Genomic DNA, 15,431 nt, shown 5'->3' with positions numbered 1-15,431 from the left:
GCTATGAATTGTAAAGGTGGACTCTTTAAAAAGGAGAATCCTGTATTAACATTAAATTTTCCAACAGCAAAGTTTAAATGACATAGAATTATATTCTCTTCATTATTCATCCAACCACACCACTTAGTTACAGAGTGAAAAACAGCTTAACAATGGAAATGCTCTGTTAGTATTCAACTTTTGGAATCAACCTGTAGATAAAGCATGAAAGACTTGATTATAGTTACATTTGTGTAATACAAATTTTATAGGTTGGGTGTGGTGGCTCACACCTACAATCCCAGCACTTTGGAAGACCGAGATGGGAAGACGGCTTAAGCCAAAAGCAAAAACATGCAGAAAATGTCTTCCTTTGAAGAGTGTGAGGGGCTTGAGGGGTAATGGCAGATTTCTTTTTACACTGTTTGATAAATGTTTAAGCATATATGGGCATTACTTCCAAAATAAAAAAAGAAAGAAAAATTAAAGCCAAGCTAATTCAAAATTGTTTTGATATGCCTTTAATAAGTCAGATATAGTATATGCATCAATTTTCAAATGATGATATATTAATAAAAAGGTAAATCAATGTTTTCTCAATTCATGGTGTACTTGGTGTAGGGAAAATTATAAGATCCATGTATTTTTTATTTTTTACTTTGTATTTTTGTTTTTTGAGACAGTCTCGCTCTGTTACCCAGGCTGGAGTGCAGTGGCACCATCTTGGCTCACTGCAAGCTCCACCTTCTGGGTTCATGCCATTCTCCTGCCTCAGCCTCCCGAGTAGCTGGGACTACAGGCGCCTGCCACCACGCCCAGCTAATTTTTTTGTATTTTTAGTAGAGACGGGGTTTCACTGTGTTAGCCAGGATGGTCTGGATCTCCCGACCTCGTGACCCACCCGCCTCACAGCCTACCAAAGTGCTGGGATTACAGGTGTGAGCCATCACGCCTGGCCAAGATCCATGTGCTTTTTATAAAATCACAATTTGGACTGGTCGGTGCAGTAAGCAGGATGATGAATCCCCAAAGATGCCCGTGCCTTAAGCCCATAACCTGTGAACAGGACCCAGCACAGGCACAAGGACTCTGCAGTGGGAGATGCGCCCAGACTACCCTGGAGCCCAATCCTTCAGAGGGCGGGTCAGAGAGCAAGCAGGACTCCAGCAAGAGGGAAAGGGCCAGGAGCCAAGGAGTGCAGCACGCGGACCTCCGTCTTAAAATTGCAAATAACTGAATTCTGTCACAATCCAAATACGAAGGAACATTCCTCCCTGGAGCCTCCAGAGGGAGTGGAGCTTGGCCAACACCCGACTGTGGCCTCGTGGGAATCATACCAGACCCACAGAACTGCAAGATGACAAATCTGTGTTAGTTTAAGCCACTAAAATAAGTTTAAGTTTGCTATAGCAGAGCAGAAAACTAATAGAGTGATGAATGTCAATTCATAAATTTGACTTTCAAAGATTCCTATGGATAGGTAAAGCTATAAAAATATATTAAAATAGGAGATACTCACATTCTAAGTTTTCAATATAAAGGTTTTCAAATTCTCTTTCTATTTGACCAAACAGTTCCAGAAGTGTATTGCGAACTGAGGAAGGCAGTTTAGAATCCTGTAGAAGAAGACTTTGTTTAAAATGAATGAATGAATGAATGAATGAATGAACTCTAAACTTTTCCAAAGTGAATTCTTTTATTCTAAACTCTTGTTTATTATTACATATTTTTATACATAAAATGCTTAAAGAGTTTAAAGTTCCAAATTTCTGCCAAGGAAGCTATGAATCAAATTGTATAAATGGCTACCTAGTGTGATACGGGATTTAAAAACAAACACTCCTTCAAAATAATACAATTTTTCCCTTCCAAGAGAGGACATAAACCTACCTTATTTTAAAACTTCCAAATTTGTAGAGAAAGGCGGCAGCTCCCATAAATGAACTATTATAAACAGTCTCTGAGTGCCATCAGACACTATCCTACGAGTATTTTCATCTGCTAGACCCTCACAGAAGAGGCACCTTTGCAGAGTTCCCGCCATGCCCACTGCACTTCAAGCAAAAGCACAGTCACTCTTCCCGTCACTCTACACAACACCTAAAAGAGTGTTGTGAAGAGGAGAAAAAGAAAAATCTCACAAAAAGAGCCAAATGTCTATTAATTGAGTGAAAACATTAACTTTTCATTTCCCACCAGGGCCACGTTCTTCATGCCTGTGTGTTTCCCACACCCCTGGGAAGGCGAAGGGAAGGAGTGACATTGTCAAGTGTGGTCCAGCAAGTGAGCAGGTCCTGGGCACTAAACATATCACAGGCACTCACTGCTTGAACCCACTAGTCAACAGGAGCCTGCTAGATACAGCCACGTGCCACTCCAACCTCCCTGAGGGCATGGCCTATGTACTATTTGGTATGTGTCCCCTACTCCCAACACCCAGAGTAATTTTCAAAAAAAACCTCATCAAATATTTCTAAAATAGTGTTTCAATACCCAACCTTTTTTTTTTTTTTTGAGACGGAGTCTCGCTGTGTCACCCAGGCTGGAGTGCAGTGGTGTGATCTTTGCTCACTGCAAGCTCTGCCTCCCAGGTTCAAGCAATTCTCCTGCCTCAGCCTCCCCAGTAGCTGGGACCATAGGTGCACGCCACCACACCCAGCTAATTTTTGTAGTTTTAGTAGAGACGGAGTTTCTCCATGTTGGCCAGTATGGTCTCAATCTCCTGACCTTGTGATTCACCCACCTTGGCCTCCCAAAGTGCTGGGATTACAGGCGTGAGCCACTGCACCCGGCTGATCCTTAACCTTTCTATGGGACTTTTCAAATTTACATATTGCATAAACTGTTTTATTCTGATGAGTTGTAAATTTTTTTTTTTTTTTTTTTTTTTTTTGTGAGATGGAGTCTCGCTCTGTCACCTAGGCTGGTGTGACCTTGGCTCACTGAAAGTTCCTTCTCCCGGGTTCACGCCATTCTCCTGCCTCAGCCTCCCGAGTAGCTGGGACTACAGGCGCCCGCCACCACACCTGGCTAATTTTTTGTAATTTTAGTAGAGACGGGGTTTCAACGTGTTACCCAGGATGGTCTCCTCCTGACCTCGTGATCCGCCCGCCTCGGACTCCCAAAGTGCTGGGATTACAGGTGTGAGCCACCGTGCCCCGCCGAGTTGTAAACTTTTAAAAAAGATGCACAATATTTATTAAATCCTTCTGAGATTAACTTAAAAGACAGAAATTTTAAGGAAAAATGACAGCATTTTAGCAATGTGAGTTTTACAGTTATCACAGATTTCTCACATAAATTTCACAAACCACACACACACACACACATATATACACTACTTTAAATACTGAATCTACAGAATCGGTACTATAGCCTCTAAACATCCTTCTAAAACCAATGAAGAACACGAAAAAAAGGAAGGAAAATGTAACAATCAAAATTAAAACTAGGCCATCAAAAAGGATGTCCCAGCCAGTCACGGTGGCTCACGCCTGTAACCCCAGCACTTTGGGAGGCCAAGGTGGGCAGATCACCTGAGGTCAGGGGTTCGAGACCAGCCTGTCAACATGGTGAAACTCCGTCTCTACTAAAAATACAAAAATTAGCCAAGAGTGGTGGCAGGTGCCTGTAATCCCAGCTATTTGGGAGGCTGAGGCAGGAAAATTGCTCAAACCCGGGAGGTAGAGGTTGCAGTGAGCCAAGGTCATACTACTGCTCTCCAGCCTGGATGACAGAGCAAGACTCCGTCTCAAAAAAAAAAAAAAAAAAAAAAAAAAAGAAGTTCCAATAACTACGAAACATAAGCTTGCACTGAACTGAGAATCGCTATTAGTCTTTTCCCTGCCCTGTGGCTTCCACATGCCCCATTCCCTCTCTGTGAATATCCCTCCCCACGAACATCACGTCCTCAGAAGCCCTTCTGGCTCCTACACAAGGCCAATCTCCTCCTACAGAATCAGTTCCTACTCATCTATACCTGTCATGTTTTAAGGCTCTAATTGTTCAGCAACTAATTACATCATGTCATATATACTTGAATATTAAGTGCATATTAATATAAAAGTAACTGCTAACACATGGACACAGGGAGGGGAACATCATACACCGGGGCCTGTCGGGGCACGGGGGGCTGGGGGAGGGAGAGCATTAGGAGAAATACCTTATGTAGGTGATGGGTTGATGAGTGCAGCAAATCACCATGGCATGTGTATACCTATGTAACAAACCTGCATGTTCTGCACATGTACCCCAGAACTTAAAAGTATAATTTTTTAAAAAAAGGAATTGCTATGGAAAAGAAAGCTGAGAAGTCAGCATTAACCTCCCTTTATAATCAAGAAACTCAATGCACAGCAAAATGAGGACCTTCCCACTAGAGGGTAACTTGAGCCCAGGAAGAGCGCGCTTACACAACGACTTTCAACCTTTTCCATCACTGCTCCCTTTCTGTGCCATTCAATTTCACGGACTCTAAAACGAGTTGCCGAATTCTCAGTACCACTTAACAAAACTCAAGACACCACTGCTATGACTCAGCAAAGCTTTTAAATGAATTTCTTTCATCACATCGACACCAACACACACCTGAAAGCCACGGCGCACATGTGCAGGGAGCAGCCAGCTCTTCAGGCCGCAGCCAGCACTGTGTGCATGTGGACGTCTCAGCTCTTGGCAATAACAGACCTCCCGTGCCTGTGCAAACCTGGGTTTCTAAACTACTTCAGACTGGCAAATTTGAGACATATAAAGTTAAACCTAACACAATGTCTCCCTCAGACTCATCTGCCCTCTCTTCTATGTTGCTGCTCCTCAACAACTGAAAGGGCATCACTCTACACTGTCCAGAACGAGACCACTCCTATGTTAATGAACACCTCCGTTCTGAGATCGTCCCTCACACCTACCATGCCACACACGTGCAGCAGACACCACCGCTCTCTCCCGCCCACCGCAGTGGGAAGGCAGAGCACCTCACGCTGGCCACTCACAGAACATGCTGGCTGGTCCCACTCCAAATCACTGCTCATTAAACAAATGAGCTCCGTCTAGGGAGCCAGCGTGGGAGACACAGAGGCCGAAGGTGGGGCAGAGGACGAGGCCGTGCAGCTTGGAGACCTCTGAGCTACCTTCGTGAGGGTTACCATGAGATGCAGTCACCGCCTGTGCCGTGTCACAAAGGAGAATGGGCATTCAGGGCCCAGAGGAGAACACATTCACCACAGGTGGGAGACAACTCTAGAATATGCCAGCAGAGGAGGCTGCAGGGTTTCCACTGCCAGAAATGCACGTGAACCTACAAATTAGGAAAACCTATCTGAGACTGCTCACTCACACTGTCCAATAGGGTAGCTACTTGCCACATCTGACTACATAAATTTCAATGTAATTAAAGTTTTAAAAATTAAAATTTCATGTCCCGGGACACTGGCCAAATTTCAAGCGCTCAGCAGCCACATGTGACTGGTGGTTCCCACATCAGACAGCACAGATACAGATACAGACACTGCCACCACCACAGGAGTCCTGCCGCTCAGCTCTGCTGTCTCCTAAGTGCTGTGTTGAACGGGTTCCCCTAGAAGTCCCATGCTGAAGTCCAAAAGCCTAGGACCTCAGCATGTGACTGAGTTTGGAAGCAGGGCCCTCAAAGAGGTGGTGAGAGTAAAATGAGGTCATAAAGGAGGGCCCTCCGGTGTGACAGGTCCTCGTAAGAAGAGACTAGGACACAGACACACACAGAGGGACAACTCTGTGAGGATACAGGGAGAAGACAGTGTCTGCAAGCCATGGACAGAGGCCTCAGGAGGAACCAGCCCTGCCCACACCTTGATCTAGGACTTCCAGCTGCCTGGAAGGACTAGGAGAAACTATAAACGTCTGTTGTTTAAGCTGCCCAGTCTGTGGCATTTTGTTATGGGAGTCCTAGCAAAGTAACACACTAAGAGTACCAAAGCTATTTCTATAATTTTATTTTGAACACTAAGTTAAAATGTAATCATTTTTTATAGAAATTAAAACCAGGTATTTATTCATATTCAATAAACCAGGTTTATTTATTCAACGCATATTCATCTAATTGGAGTTGAAGATCCTCTTCGTGGCAGCAAAATCATGTCAAGTTCCGGGTTCACACTGCTGTCTTCAGTGTAGAGGTCCCGGCCTCGAAGTCCTGCATAAAGTTACCCACAAGGTCCTAACAAGATCCAATATTCACAGAAGCCAATTTCTCAGGTTTAAGCCCTATCTTCCTACAGCATTATGGCTGATGAATATGTTCCAATTGTGAAGGAATGGTTGTAAGTTTATATACAGTTACAGACATATATAACCATATATCAGATATATCTAGAGTTTATTTTAATATAACATATACTGCGTCTAGGCTTCATAATACTCTTTAAAAATTCTGACAGAATTTAATCAGCTATAAATGAACTAGAAAAAGTATAAGCAAAACTTATCTTTATCAAAAATAATTAGTTCATTTTAATCCAAGGATGACATTTACTCACTGCAGCAGAGACAAGGATAAAGCCAAGTCAAGTCACTAAAAGATCTGATTCCAAAAACTCTTCAGAGAACAGAAAGAGATCATTAAAAGGATATGATACTCTCCTTTTCTTGAGACTATCAGAGACAGAAAACCCAGAATTGGGCCGGGCGCAGTGGCTCAAGCCTGTAATCCCAGCACTTTGGGAGGCCAAGACGGGCAGATCACGAGGTCAGGAGATCAAGACCATCCTGGCTAACACGGTGAAACCCCGTCTCTACTAAAAAATGCAAAAAAACTAGCCGGGCGAGGTGGTGGGCGCCTGTAGTCCCAGCTACTCGGGAGGCTGAGGCAGGAGAATGGCGTAAACCCGGGAGGCGGAGCTTGCAGTGAGCTGAGATCCGGCCACTGCACTCCAGCCTGGGGGACAGAGTGAGACTCTGTCTCAAAAAAAAAAACAAAAAAAAACAAAAAAAAACCCAGAATTGTACTGTCCACAAAACTGTACAAAGAATAAAACTAATCCAAACTCTCATACCTACTTTGATTTGTTATTACCTAGTATACATATGCTAACCCATCTGTGTATGCTGTTGTATTTGACACAAGTTTTAATGAGTTTATTTTGGGGTAGTTTGGGAGGAGTGATCTTTTTTTAGTAACCCAAACCTCTTTTCTACTTTGGAGACCTTTACACATTTGCCTACTTTTATAACATTACAGACATAATCACCATCTTTAAAATAAGGCCTTGATCCTGGGCCCGGTGGCTCAAGCCTGTAATCCTAGCACTTTGGGAAGCCGAGGTGGGTGGATCACCTGAGGTTGGGAGTTCGAGACCAGCCTGATCAACATGGTGAAACCCCGTCTCTACTAAAAATACAAAATCAGCCAGGTGTGGTGGCACGTGCCTGTAATCCTAGCTACTCAGGAGGCTGAGGCAGGAGAATCGCTTGAACCTGGGAGGTGGAGGCTGCGGTGAGTGGAGATCGTGCCATTGCACTCCAGCCTGGGAAACAAAAGCGAAACTCCGTCTCAAAAATCAATCAATCAGCCGGGCGCGGTGGCTCAAGCCTGTAATCCCAGCACTTTGGGAGGCCGAGACGGGCGGATCACGAGGTCAGGAGATCGAGACCATCCTGGCTAACACGGTGAAACCCCGTCTCTACTAAAAATACAAAAACTAGCCGGGCGAGGTGGCGGGCGCCTGTAGTCCCAGCTACTCGGGAGGCTGAGGCAGGAGAATGGCGTAAACCCGGGAGGCGGAGCTTGCAGTGAGCTGAGATCTGGCCACTGCACTCCAGTCCGGGCGACAGAGAGAGACTCCACCTCAAAAAAAAAAAAAAAAAAAATCAATCAATCAATAAGGCCCTGATCCGTCGCAGCTTACTTGTCCTTCTAACATGTCTCTCGGCAGTCCTGTCCTCTCCTGCTCCGAGCTGTTAGTTCTTCGTATAGAAAGGCTATGGGATTTGCGCTTCTGTTTTGCTTGGCGAGCAGTCGAACAACTTGCGCTTTCTGTGGGCATTACTTCTAGAAGGTAGTGTCCTGGTCACTCCTGCAATAAGCTAAAAACGGCAAGAAAAAAGTGTTTCTGATTTGGCGAGTTGAAACAAAAGAAAAACAGTGAACAAGACAATGATGACTTCTAATTACAAGCTTCCTTACTATGGTTAACACTAACTATATAATTTAGAATATGACAAATTAAGATGTTTTAAGGTAGGGACCACAGCCTTTATTAAAGGGGTAATTTCTTTATCAAATTTCATTACCATCTTAAGTATCAAATGGCAAAAAAGAAGTTTAAAATTAAAAAAAAAAAAAAATAGCTCTCCCTTAACCCAACATTCCCTAGGTATGGTCTACTCCCCTGAGGGAACCAATGTTAACTGTGTATTCTAGACCACACATTCCAGACTCATGCCGTCCAACAGGAATACAATGCAAGCCATGGATATAAATTTTCCAGTGTCCACATTTTAAAAAATAAAAGCATATGAAATTCCTTTTAATGATTTACTTAACCCAATGTTTAAAATATTTTATAGTCAACATAAAAAACAATGGGATATTTTATGATTACCTCTTTGAAATTCAGCATGTATATTTACAGCATATCTCAATTCAAACTAACCACATGTGATTAAGTTATTCAAATCTCTAACGTAAACATTATGATTTACCCACTTTGGGCATTTTCTACTCATTTCCTGTTATTACCCATCCTTCCTCCCAATTATATCACTACGTTACTTACTATAATCTTAGGTAATATATTTACATACATATCTTCTTTCTTCGACTACAGATTTTAGTATTTTGAACATTACCTGCTGATTTTCTGCTATTACTGATCCCTCCTTCCATGAACACAATCTTATCGTCAGGCCAGCTCAGCACCTCACTGTCACAGAATGCCTGCCCCACGTGCAGCTGAAGGCAAAGCAGGACACACCCACAATCTCCCTAAAGCTAACATGCCTCCATCACCTTCACTTACAGAAAAGACTGGCCCAAGTCCCAAGAGTAGCAGATGGTTCTATTAAATGAATAACAGCATAATGGAAAAATATGCTAACCTTTAAAATACACATAAGGACTATGTAAACATCTAAATTCCAAGTAGACAGTTACACTGGCGACTTACGCAACAGCAATAGCTCTGTGCCTCAAGGCAAGACCTTACTTCTGGAGTGTCCAGCCCTCTTCATTATCAACTCCCTAGACATTATCAGGTGCAGACACACATCCCTGAACTGCTATTCCTTTCCTTCCAAATGGCTCTCACTTACTCAATAGCCCTAACACCTCCTTACTTTGTCATAGAATGATTCCTTTTCTACAATATTTTAAAATCACTAGCATTCCCTTCTTTTTAAACAAGTCAGCTTGTTTTGAAAAATAAGTTTATCTAAACAAAGGAGAGTATTTTTTTTTTGAGTCGGAGTCTCACTCTGTCGTCAGGTTGCAATGCAATGGCGCGATCTCTGGTTCAATACAACCTCAGCCTCCTGGGTTCAAGCAATTCTCCTGCCTCAGTCTCCCAAGTAGCTGGGATTACAGGCGCCCACCATCACGCCTGGCTATTTTTGTGTTTTTAGTAGAGACAGGGTTTCACCACATTGGCCGGGCTGGTCTCAAACTCCTGACCTCCTGATCTGCCTGCCTCGGCCTCCCAAAGTGCTGGGATTACAGGCTTGCGGCACCGCGCCCAGCCAAGGAGAGTATCTTAACAGAGATGAAATGTATTCACAAAAAATTTAGAGTGTCTTTCATAAAGGTTACTAATAACATAAACAAGATCTTTCCTATTCAGCTTACTAAGCATTCTAATTATAATCCTAAATACCAAGTCTGAAAATATTTTCTAAGAGAAAATAGTCACTTATAAAATGTACTTCATTTAGATTATTTTAATATTATAAATAAAATAGTAGAAATCAACATATTTAACCTTGGAATTCAAGGAAGTCATAGCGTTTTTCTAAATATCTCTTCTAAATATTTCTAAATACGAATGTCAGTATATACAGTTTAGCTTGTTTCCTGTTTCTTACATACTATGCAGAACTCTCATATATAAACTTTGTTATGAAAACCTCTTTAAAAGCCAAGCATAACCCAAAAATGTTAGAAACCTGGAAGACAGCTTGCCTATTACTTAGGACAGTTTTTAAAAGCTTTAATCACAAGCTTCTAGTAACTCTCAACCAAAACAGTCGTGTGAGTTATGAAGTTTCCACCTTTTTTTTTTTTTTTCACAGTCTTGCTCTGTCTCCCAGGCTGGGGTGCAGTGGCGTGATCTCGGCTCTCCGCAACCTCCATCCCCCAGGTTCAAGCAAGAACCTCGTGCCTCAGCCTCCTGAGTAACTGGGACTATAGGCATGCAGCACCATGCCCAGGTAATTTTCTTATTTTTAGTAGAGACAGGGTTTCGCCATGTTGACCAGGTTGGTCTCAAACTCCTGACCTCAGGTGATCCACCCACCTCAGCCTCCCAAAGTGCTGGGATTACAGATGTGAGCTATCGTGCCTGGCCTCAACTTTTTATTTTGACGTAACCGCAGATTCACAGAAAGTTGCAAAGATGGTCCCTATTTCCCCAGTGATTAGATCTTACATCATTACAGTACAATTTGTTAATTTCATTAAACCAACAAAATGACATTAGTATAATGTGCGTATAGTTGTCACTCTGTTACATACATAAATTCCTTTAGGTGCCACATGTTCAAGATACGACACACTCCCCTCACCATACAGATCACCCACACTACCCATTAGTTACTCCAACTCCCTGGCACCATCCCTCGACTCCTGATAACCATTAATCTGTAACCATCTCTACAATTTTGTCATTTTGAGAATGTTACGTAAATATGATCAAAGAGCATGCACCCTTTTTGAGATTTTTTCCACTCAATTTAATGGCTACGATCCAACCAATTTTCGGCATGTATCAAGTTTCTTCCTTTTTATTACTAGCTAGCATCCACAGTATGGACATTTAACCATTAACCATTTGTTTAATGATGCAAAATATATCTACATATATACACATATTTATATATACTTTTCATTTTTTTACTATTACTAATAAAGTTGCCATGAACAATAATATACAGGGTTTTATGTGAACCTAAGTTCTCATTTCTTTTGGATAAACGGCCCAAGGATAAGGGTGCTCAGTCACAGGGTAAATGTATATTTAGCTTTAAAAGAAATCTTGATATATGACTCACACACCAATGTAAGACACCTATTAATGACTCAGTATATTCAGGAAGTTGTGTGATCAATACCACAATCAACTGTACATTTTTATCACCCCAAAAAGAAACCCCACACCCATTTGCCTTCACTCCTCATTTCTCCCACCCACATCCCAGCTAGCCCTAGACAATCACTAATTTACTTTCTCTCCATATGAATCTGCCTGTTCTGGCCATTTCATAAAAATGGAATCATACAATATACGCTCTGGTCTATTACAGCTGGCTTCTTTCACTTAGGACAATGATTTCAAAGTCCATCTGTGTTGTAGCATAGTGGTAATGTATTCCCTTTCATTGCCAAATACAACTGATAGACATTTGGTTTTCATTTTTTAGGTTATTATGAATGTTAATGCACAAGCTTGTTATGTATAGATACTTTTATTTCTCTTGGGTATACCTGGAAACAGAATTGCTTATGTTTAATCATGTTTAGTTTTTGTGGTTTTTTTCCCAGAAAGTGTCAAACTATCAGTATCTTCCAGGGTGGCTGTTTCATTCTACATTCCCATCAACAACACATGAGATTCAGTTACCTACATCCTCACCAGCATTTGGTATTGTCACTACTTTTTTATGCAAGTTTATGTCATGTATGAGAAATTTTGTGCCATGTATATAACGCATAGTCATCAAGACAGGCTATTTAGGGGGTCCACCACCCCAGTAAATACTGTTATCTTTTTTTTTTTTTTTTTTTTTTGAGACAGAATCTCGCTATGTCGCCCAGGCTGGAGTGCAGTGGCGCGATCTGGGCTCACTACAAGCTCCACCTCCTGGGTTCAGGCCATTCTCCTGCCTCAGCCTCCCCAGTAGCTGGGATTACAGGCGTCCACCACCACGCCCGGCTAATTTTTTGTATTTTTAGTAGAGATGGGGTTTCACCATGTTAACCAGGATGGTCTCCATCTCCTAACCTCATGATCCACCCGCCTCAGCCTCCCAAAGTGCTGGGATTACAGGGGGTGAGCCACCGCGCCTGGCCTGAAATACTATTTTCTTAAGGACACTCACCCTACTCTGTATTCCCTCTATCACACTGTATGTTTGTACCTTTTAACTGTCTTCTCCTCAGCCTCCCTCCTCCCCCAACTCAACCTTCCCAGTCTCTATTATCTACTTTTCCACTGTTTACCTCTATGTGTTCACATTTTTTAGCTCCCACACGTAAGTGAGAACATAACTTTTTGTGCCTGGCTTATTTCACTTAAAATAATGGCCTCTGGTTCTATCCATGTTGCTGCGAATGGCATGATTTCATTCTTCTTAGGGCTGAGTGGTATCGCAGAGTGTGTGTGTGTGCACATTTTATGTCATCGTCAACGGGCACTCAGGTTGATTCCACACCTTTGCTATTGTGAACAGTGCTGTGTAAACCTGCAAGTGCAGGCATCCCTGTGTCACTATTTTTTTATTTAGCTGTTCCGTTAGGTGTGTAGTCTCTCACTGTGGTCTTAATTTGCATTTCCCTGACAGCTAGTGACACTATCTTTTCATGTGCTTGTCATCCATATATCCTCCTCAGTGAGGTGCCTCTTCACTCCCATTTTCTAATAGTATTGTTTGGGTTTTTTTGTGTTGAGATTTAAGAGTTCTTTATACTCTATAGTATGAATTATATGTCACATAGGTTAAACTGCAAATCATTTCTCCCAATCTGTTGCTTTTCATTCTAACAGAGTTTTTCACAACACAACACCTCTTTAACTGATAATTTTTTTTCTATGCATCACACTTTTAAAGTCATGACAAGAACTTTTCATGAATCCCTAGGGGCCAAAAATTTTCTCCTGTTTTCTCATAGTTTTCTGTTCCACATCTAAATTTATTACCTATATGGTACTGACCTTTTTATAAGGTATAAAATTTAAGTCAACTTTTTTTGTTGTTTGTTTTCACCTATGTACCCAATTATCCCAGCCCCATTTGTTGAAGATGATCCATCCTAGATTGAATTGCTTTGGACCTTTGTCAAAAAATCAACTCGCTATACTTGTATGGGGTTTCTTGGTTCTCTATTCTGTTTCACTGACCTACATATTTATCCTTCCACCAACAGCAGTGATACGGTTTGGCTATGTCCCCATCTAAATCTCATCTTGAATTCCCATGTGCTGTGGGAAGGACCCAGTGCCAGGTAACTGAATCATGGAGGGGCAGGTCTTTCCTGTGCTGTTCTCATGATAGTGAGTAAGTCTCACGAGATCTGACGGTTCTATAAGGGGGAGTTTTCCTGCACAAGCTCTCCCTCTCTGCCTGCCGCCATCCGGGTAGGATGTGACTCACTCCTCCGTGACTCACTCCTCCTTGCCTTCTGCCATGATTGTGAGGCCTCCCCAGCCATGTGGAACTGTAAGTCCAATAAACCTCTTTCCTTTGTAAATTGCCCAATCTCAGGTATGTCTTTATCAGCAGTATGAAAATAGACTAACACAAGCACTTTCTATTATTGTTCTGTATGGTATAAGTCTTAAAATCAGTTACAGTGATTCCTATTAAATCTTTCTCCATTTTGTTATAGCTATTCTAGTCCTTTGTCCTTCCTTTTACATTTTAGAATAATCTATTACATATCTACAAAAATCTTGCTGGGATCTTGATAGGAATTGTGTTAAATCTGTACATCAATCTGGGGAGAAATGGTTTATTGAGTCTTTTAATCTATGAATACAGTATTTATTAAGATCTTACTTTCCTCAATGCCAAGGTTTTTTCTGCATAAAAGTCCTAGTATCGGGCCGGACGCAGTGGCTCACCCCTGCAATCTAAGCACTTTGGGAGGCGGAGGCAGGCGGATCACGAGGTCAGGAGATCGAGACCATCCTGGCTAACACGATGAAACCCCATCTCTACTAAAAAATATAAAAACTTAGCCAGGCGTGGTGGCGTCACCTGTAGTCCCAGCTACTCGGGAGGCTGAGGCAGGAGAATGGCACGAACCCGGGGGGGCGGAGCTTGCAGTGAGCTGAGATCCCGCCACTGCGCTCCAGCCTGGGTGACAGAGCAAGACTCCGCCTCAAAAAAAAAAAAAAGTCCTACGTATCTTCTCCATTTCACACTAACGTCTCTCTTTTTTGTGTGTAAGTTTAAATGATACTGCATTTTTATTTTGGTTTCCACATGTTAACTGCTAGTATAAATACAACTGGATTTTATGTATTAAACGTGTACATTCTTGCTGAACTTACTTAAATTTCAGGATTTTTTGTGGATTCCTTGGGATTTTCTATGTCAACTATTATGTCATCTAAAAAAAAAGGACAGTTTTATTTTTGTGGTTTGTAAGCCTTCTGTTTCCTTTTATTACCTTATTGATTTGACTACAAATCCTAGTACTATCTTAAATTACTATAGTGACAGCAAACACCCTTGCTTTGCCCTGAATATTTGGGTGAAAATAGTGTTATTCACCATTAAGTTTGATGCTAGCTGTAGATTTTTTTGTAGATGCCGTTTATCAAATTGAAAACGTTTCCCTCTATCATTTATTTTCTGGGTTTCTGTCACAAATGAGTGCTGAATTCTATCATGTTTTTTCCGAGTAGCTTTTCTTTTTTGACCTACTGACAGGACCAATTACACTGATGACTTTCAAATATTGATCCAACCTTGAAGCCACAAAATAAACTGCACTTGGTCATGGTGTATCATTCATTCTCTCTCCCTCTCTTCTCTCCTTTGCCTTCTTTTCCTGGCTTCTTCTGGGGTAAACATTTTTTATAATTTCGTATTTATTTACCTACAGTATTTCTGAGTTTGCCTCTTTTGTATAACTTTTTTAGTGGTAGCTCTAGGTTTTACATATACATTTACAACTTATTGTAGTCTACTGATTATCAACATTTTACCAGTTCACATAAAGTATAAAAACCTTACTTTCCTCTATGCTTCCTTACCTTTCCCCATTTATAACATAATCATAAATATTTCCTCCACATACACTGAGAACCACACCACAGTTATGCTTCAAATTCCAAACATAATTTAGAAAATAAATGAATACTGAATTGACCGATATTTTTGCTGTCCATTGTTTGTTCTTCCCTCCTGATGTTCCCACATTTCTTTTATCGTTTCCTTTCTGTTTAGAGAATTTCCTTTACTTGTTATTTTCACAGAGTAGATCAGCTGGAGATAAATCATGTGAAGGAAATTTTCTTTTTTTTTTTTTTTTTTTTTTTTTT

At 41.5% G+C, this 15,431-nt stretch overlaps 1 protein-coding gene across 1 annotated transcript in view; it reads right to left on the bottom strand.

The window, feature by feature from the left end:
- WDR37 (WD repeat domain 37) overlaps nucleotides 1-15,431 on the bottom strand; it is a 76,719-nt gene that overhangs the window by 53,113 nt on the left and 8,175 nt on the right. The window contains exons 2-3 of the mRNA XM_017885804.1: nucleotides 7,860-8,037; nucleotides 1,499-1,595 (exon numbers count right to left, since the gene is read on the bottom strand). Coding sequence (XP_017741293.1) covers nucleotides 1,499-1,595; nucleotides 7,860-7,997 — 235 coding nt within the window. The 5' untranslated portion in view covers nucleotides 7,998-8,037. The remainder of the gene's footprint in view (nucleotides 1-1,498; nucleotides 1,596-7,859; nucleotides 8,038-15,431) is intronic.

The sequence above is a fragment of the Rhinopithecus bieti genome, unplaced genomic scaffold, assembly GCF_001698545.2.
Source record: "Rhinopithecus bieti isolate Rb0 unplaced genomic scaffold, ASM169854v2 scaffold_15437, whole genome shotgun sequence".
NCBI lineage: Eukaryota > Metazoa > Chordata > Mammalia > Primates > Cercopithecidae > Rhinopithecus > Rhinopithecus bieti.
The sequence above is the reverse complement of the archived record's forward strand: the minus strand, read 5'-3'. Positions and strand labels throughout refer to the sequence as shown.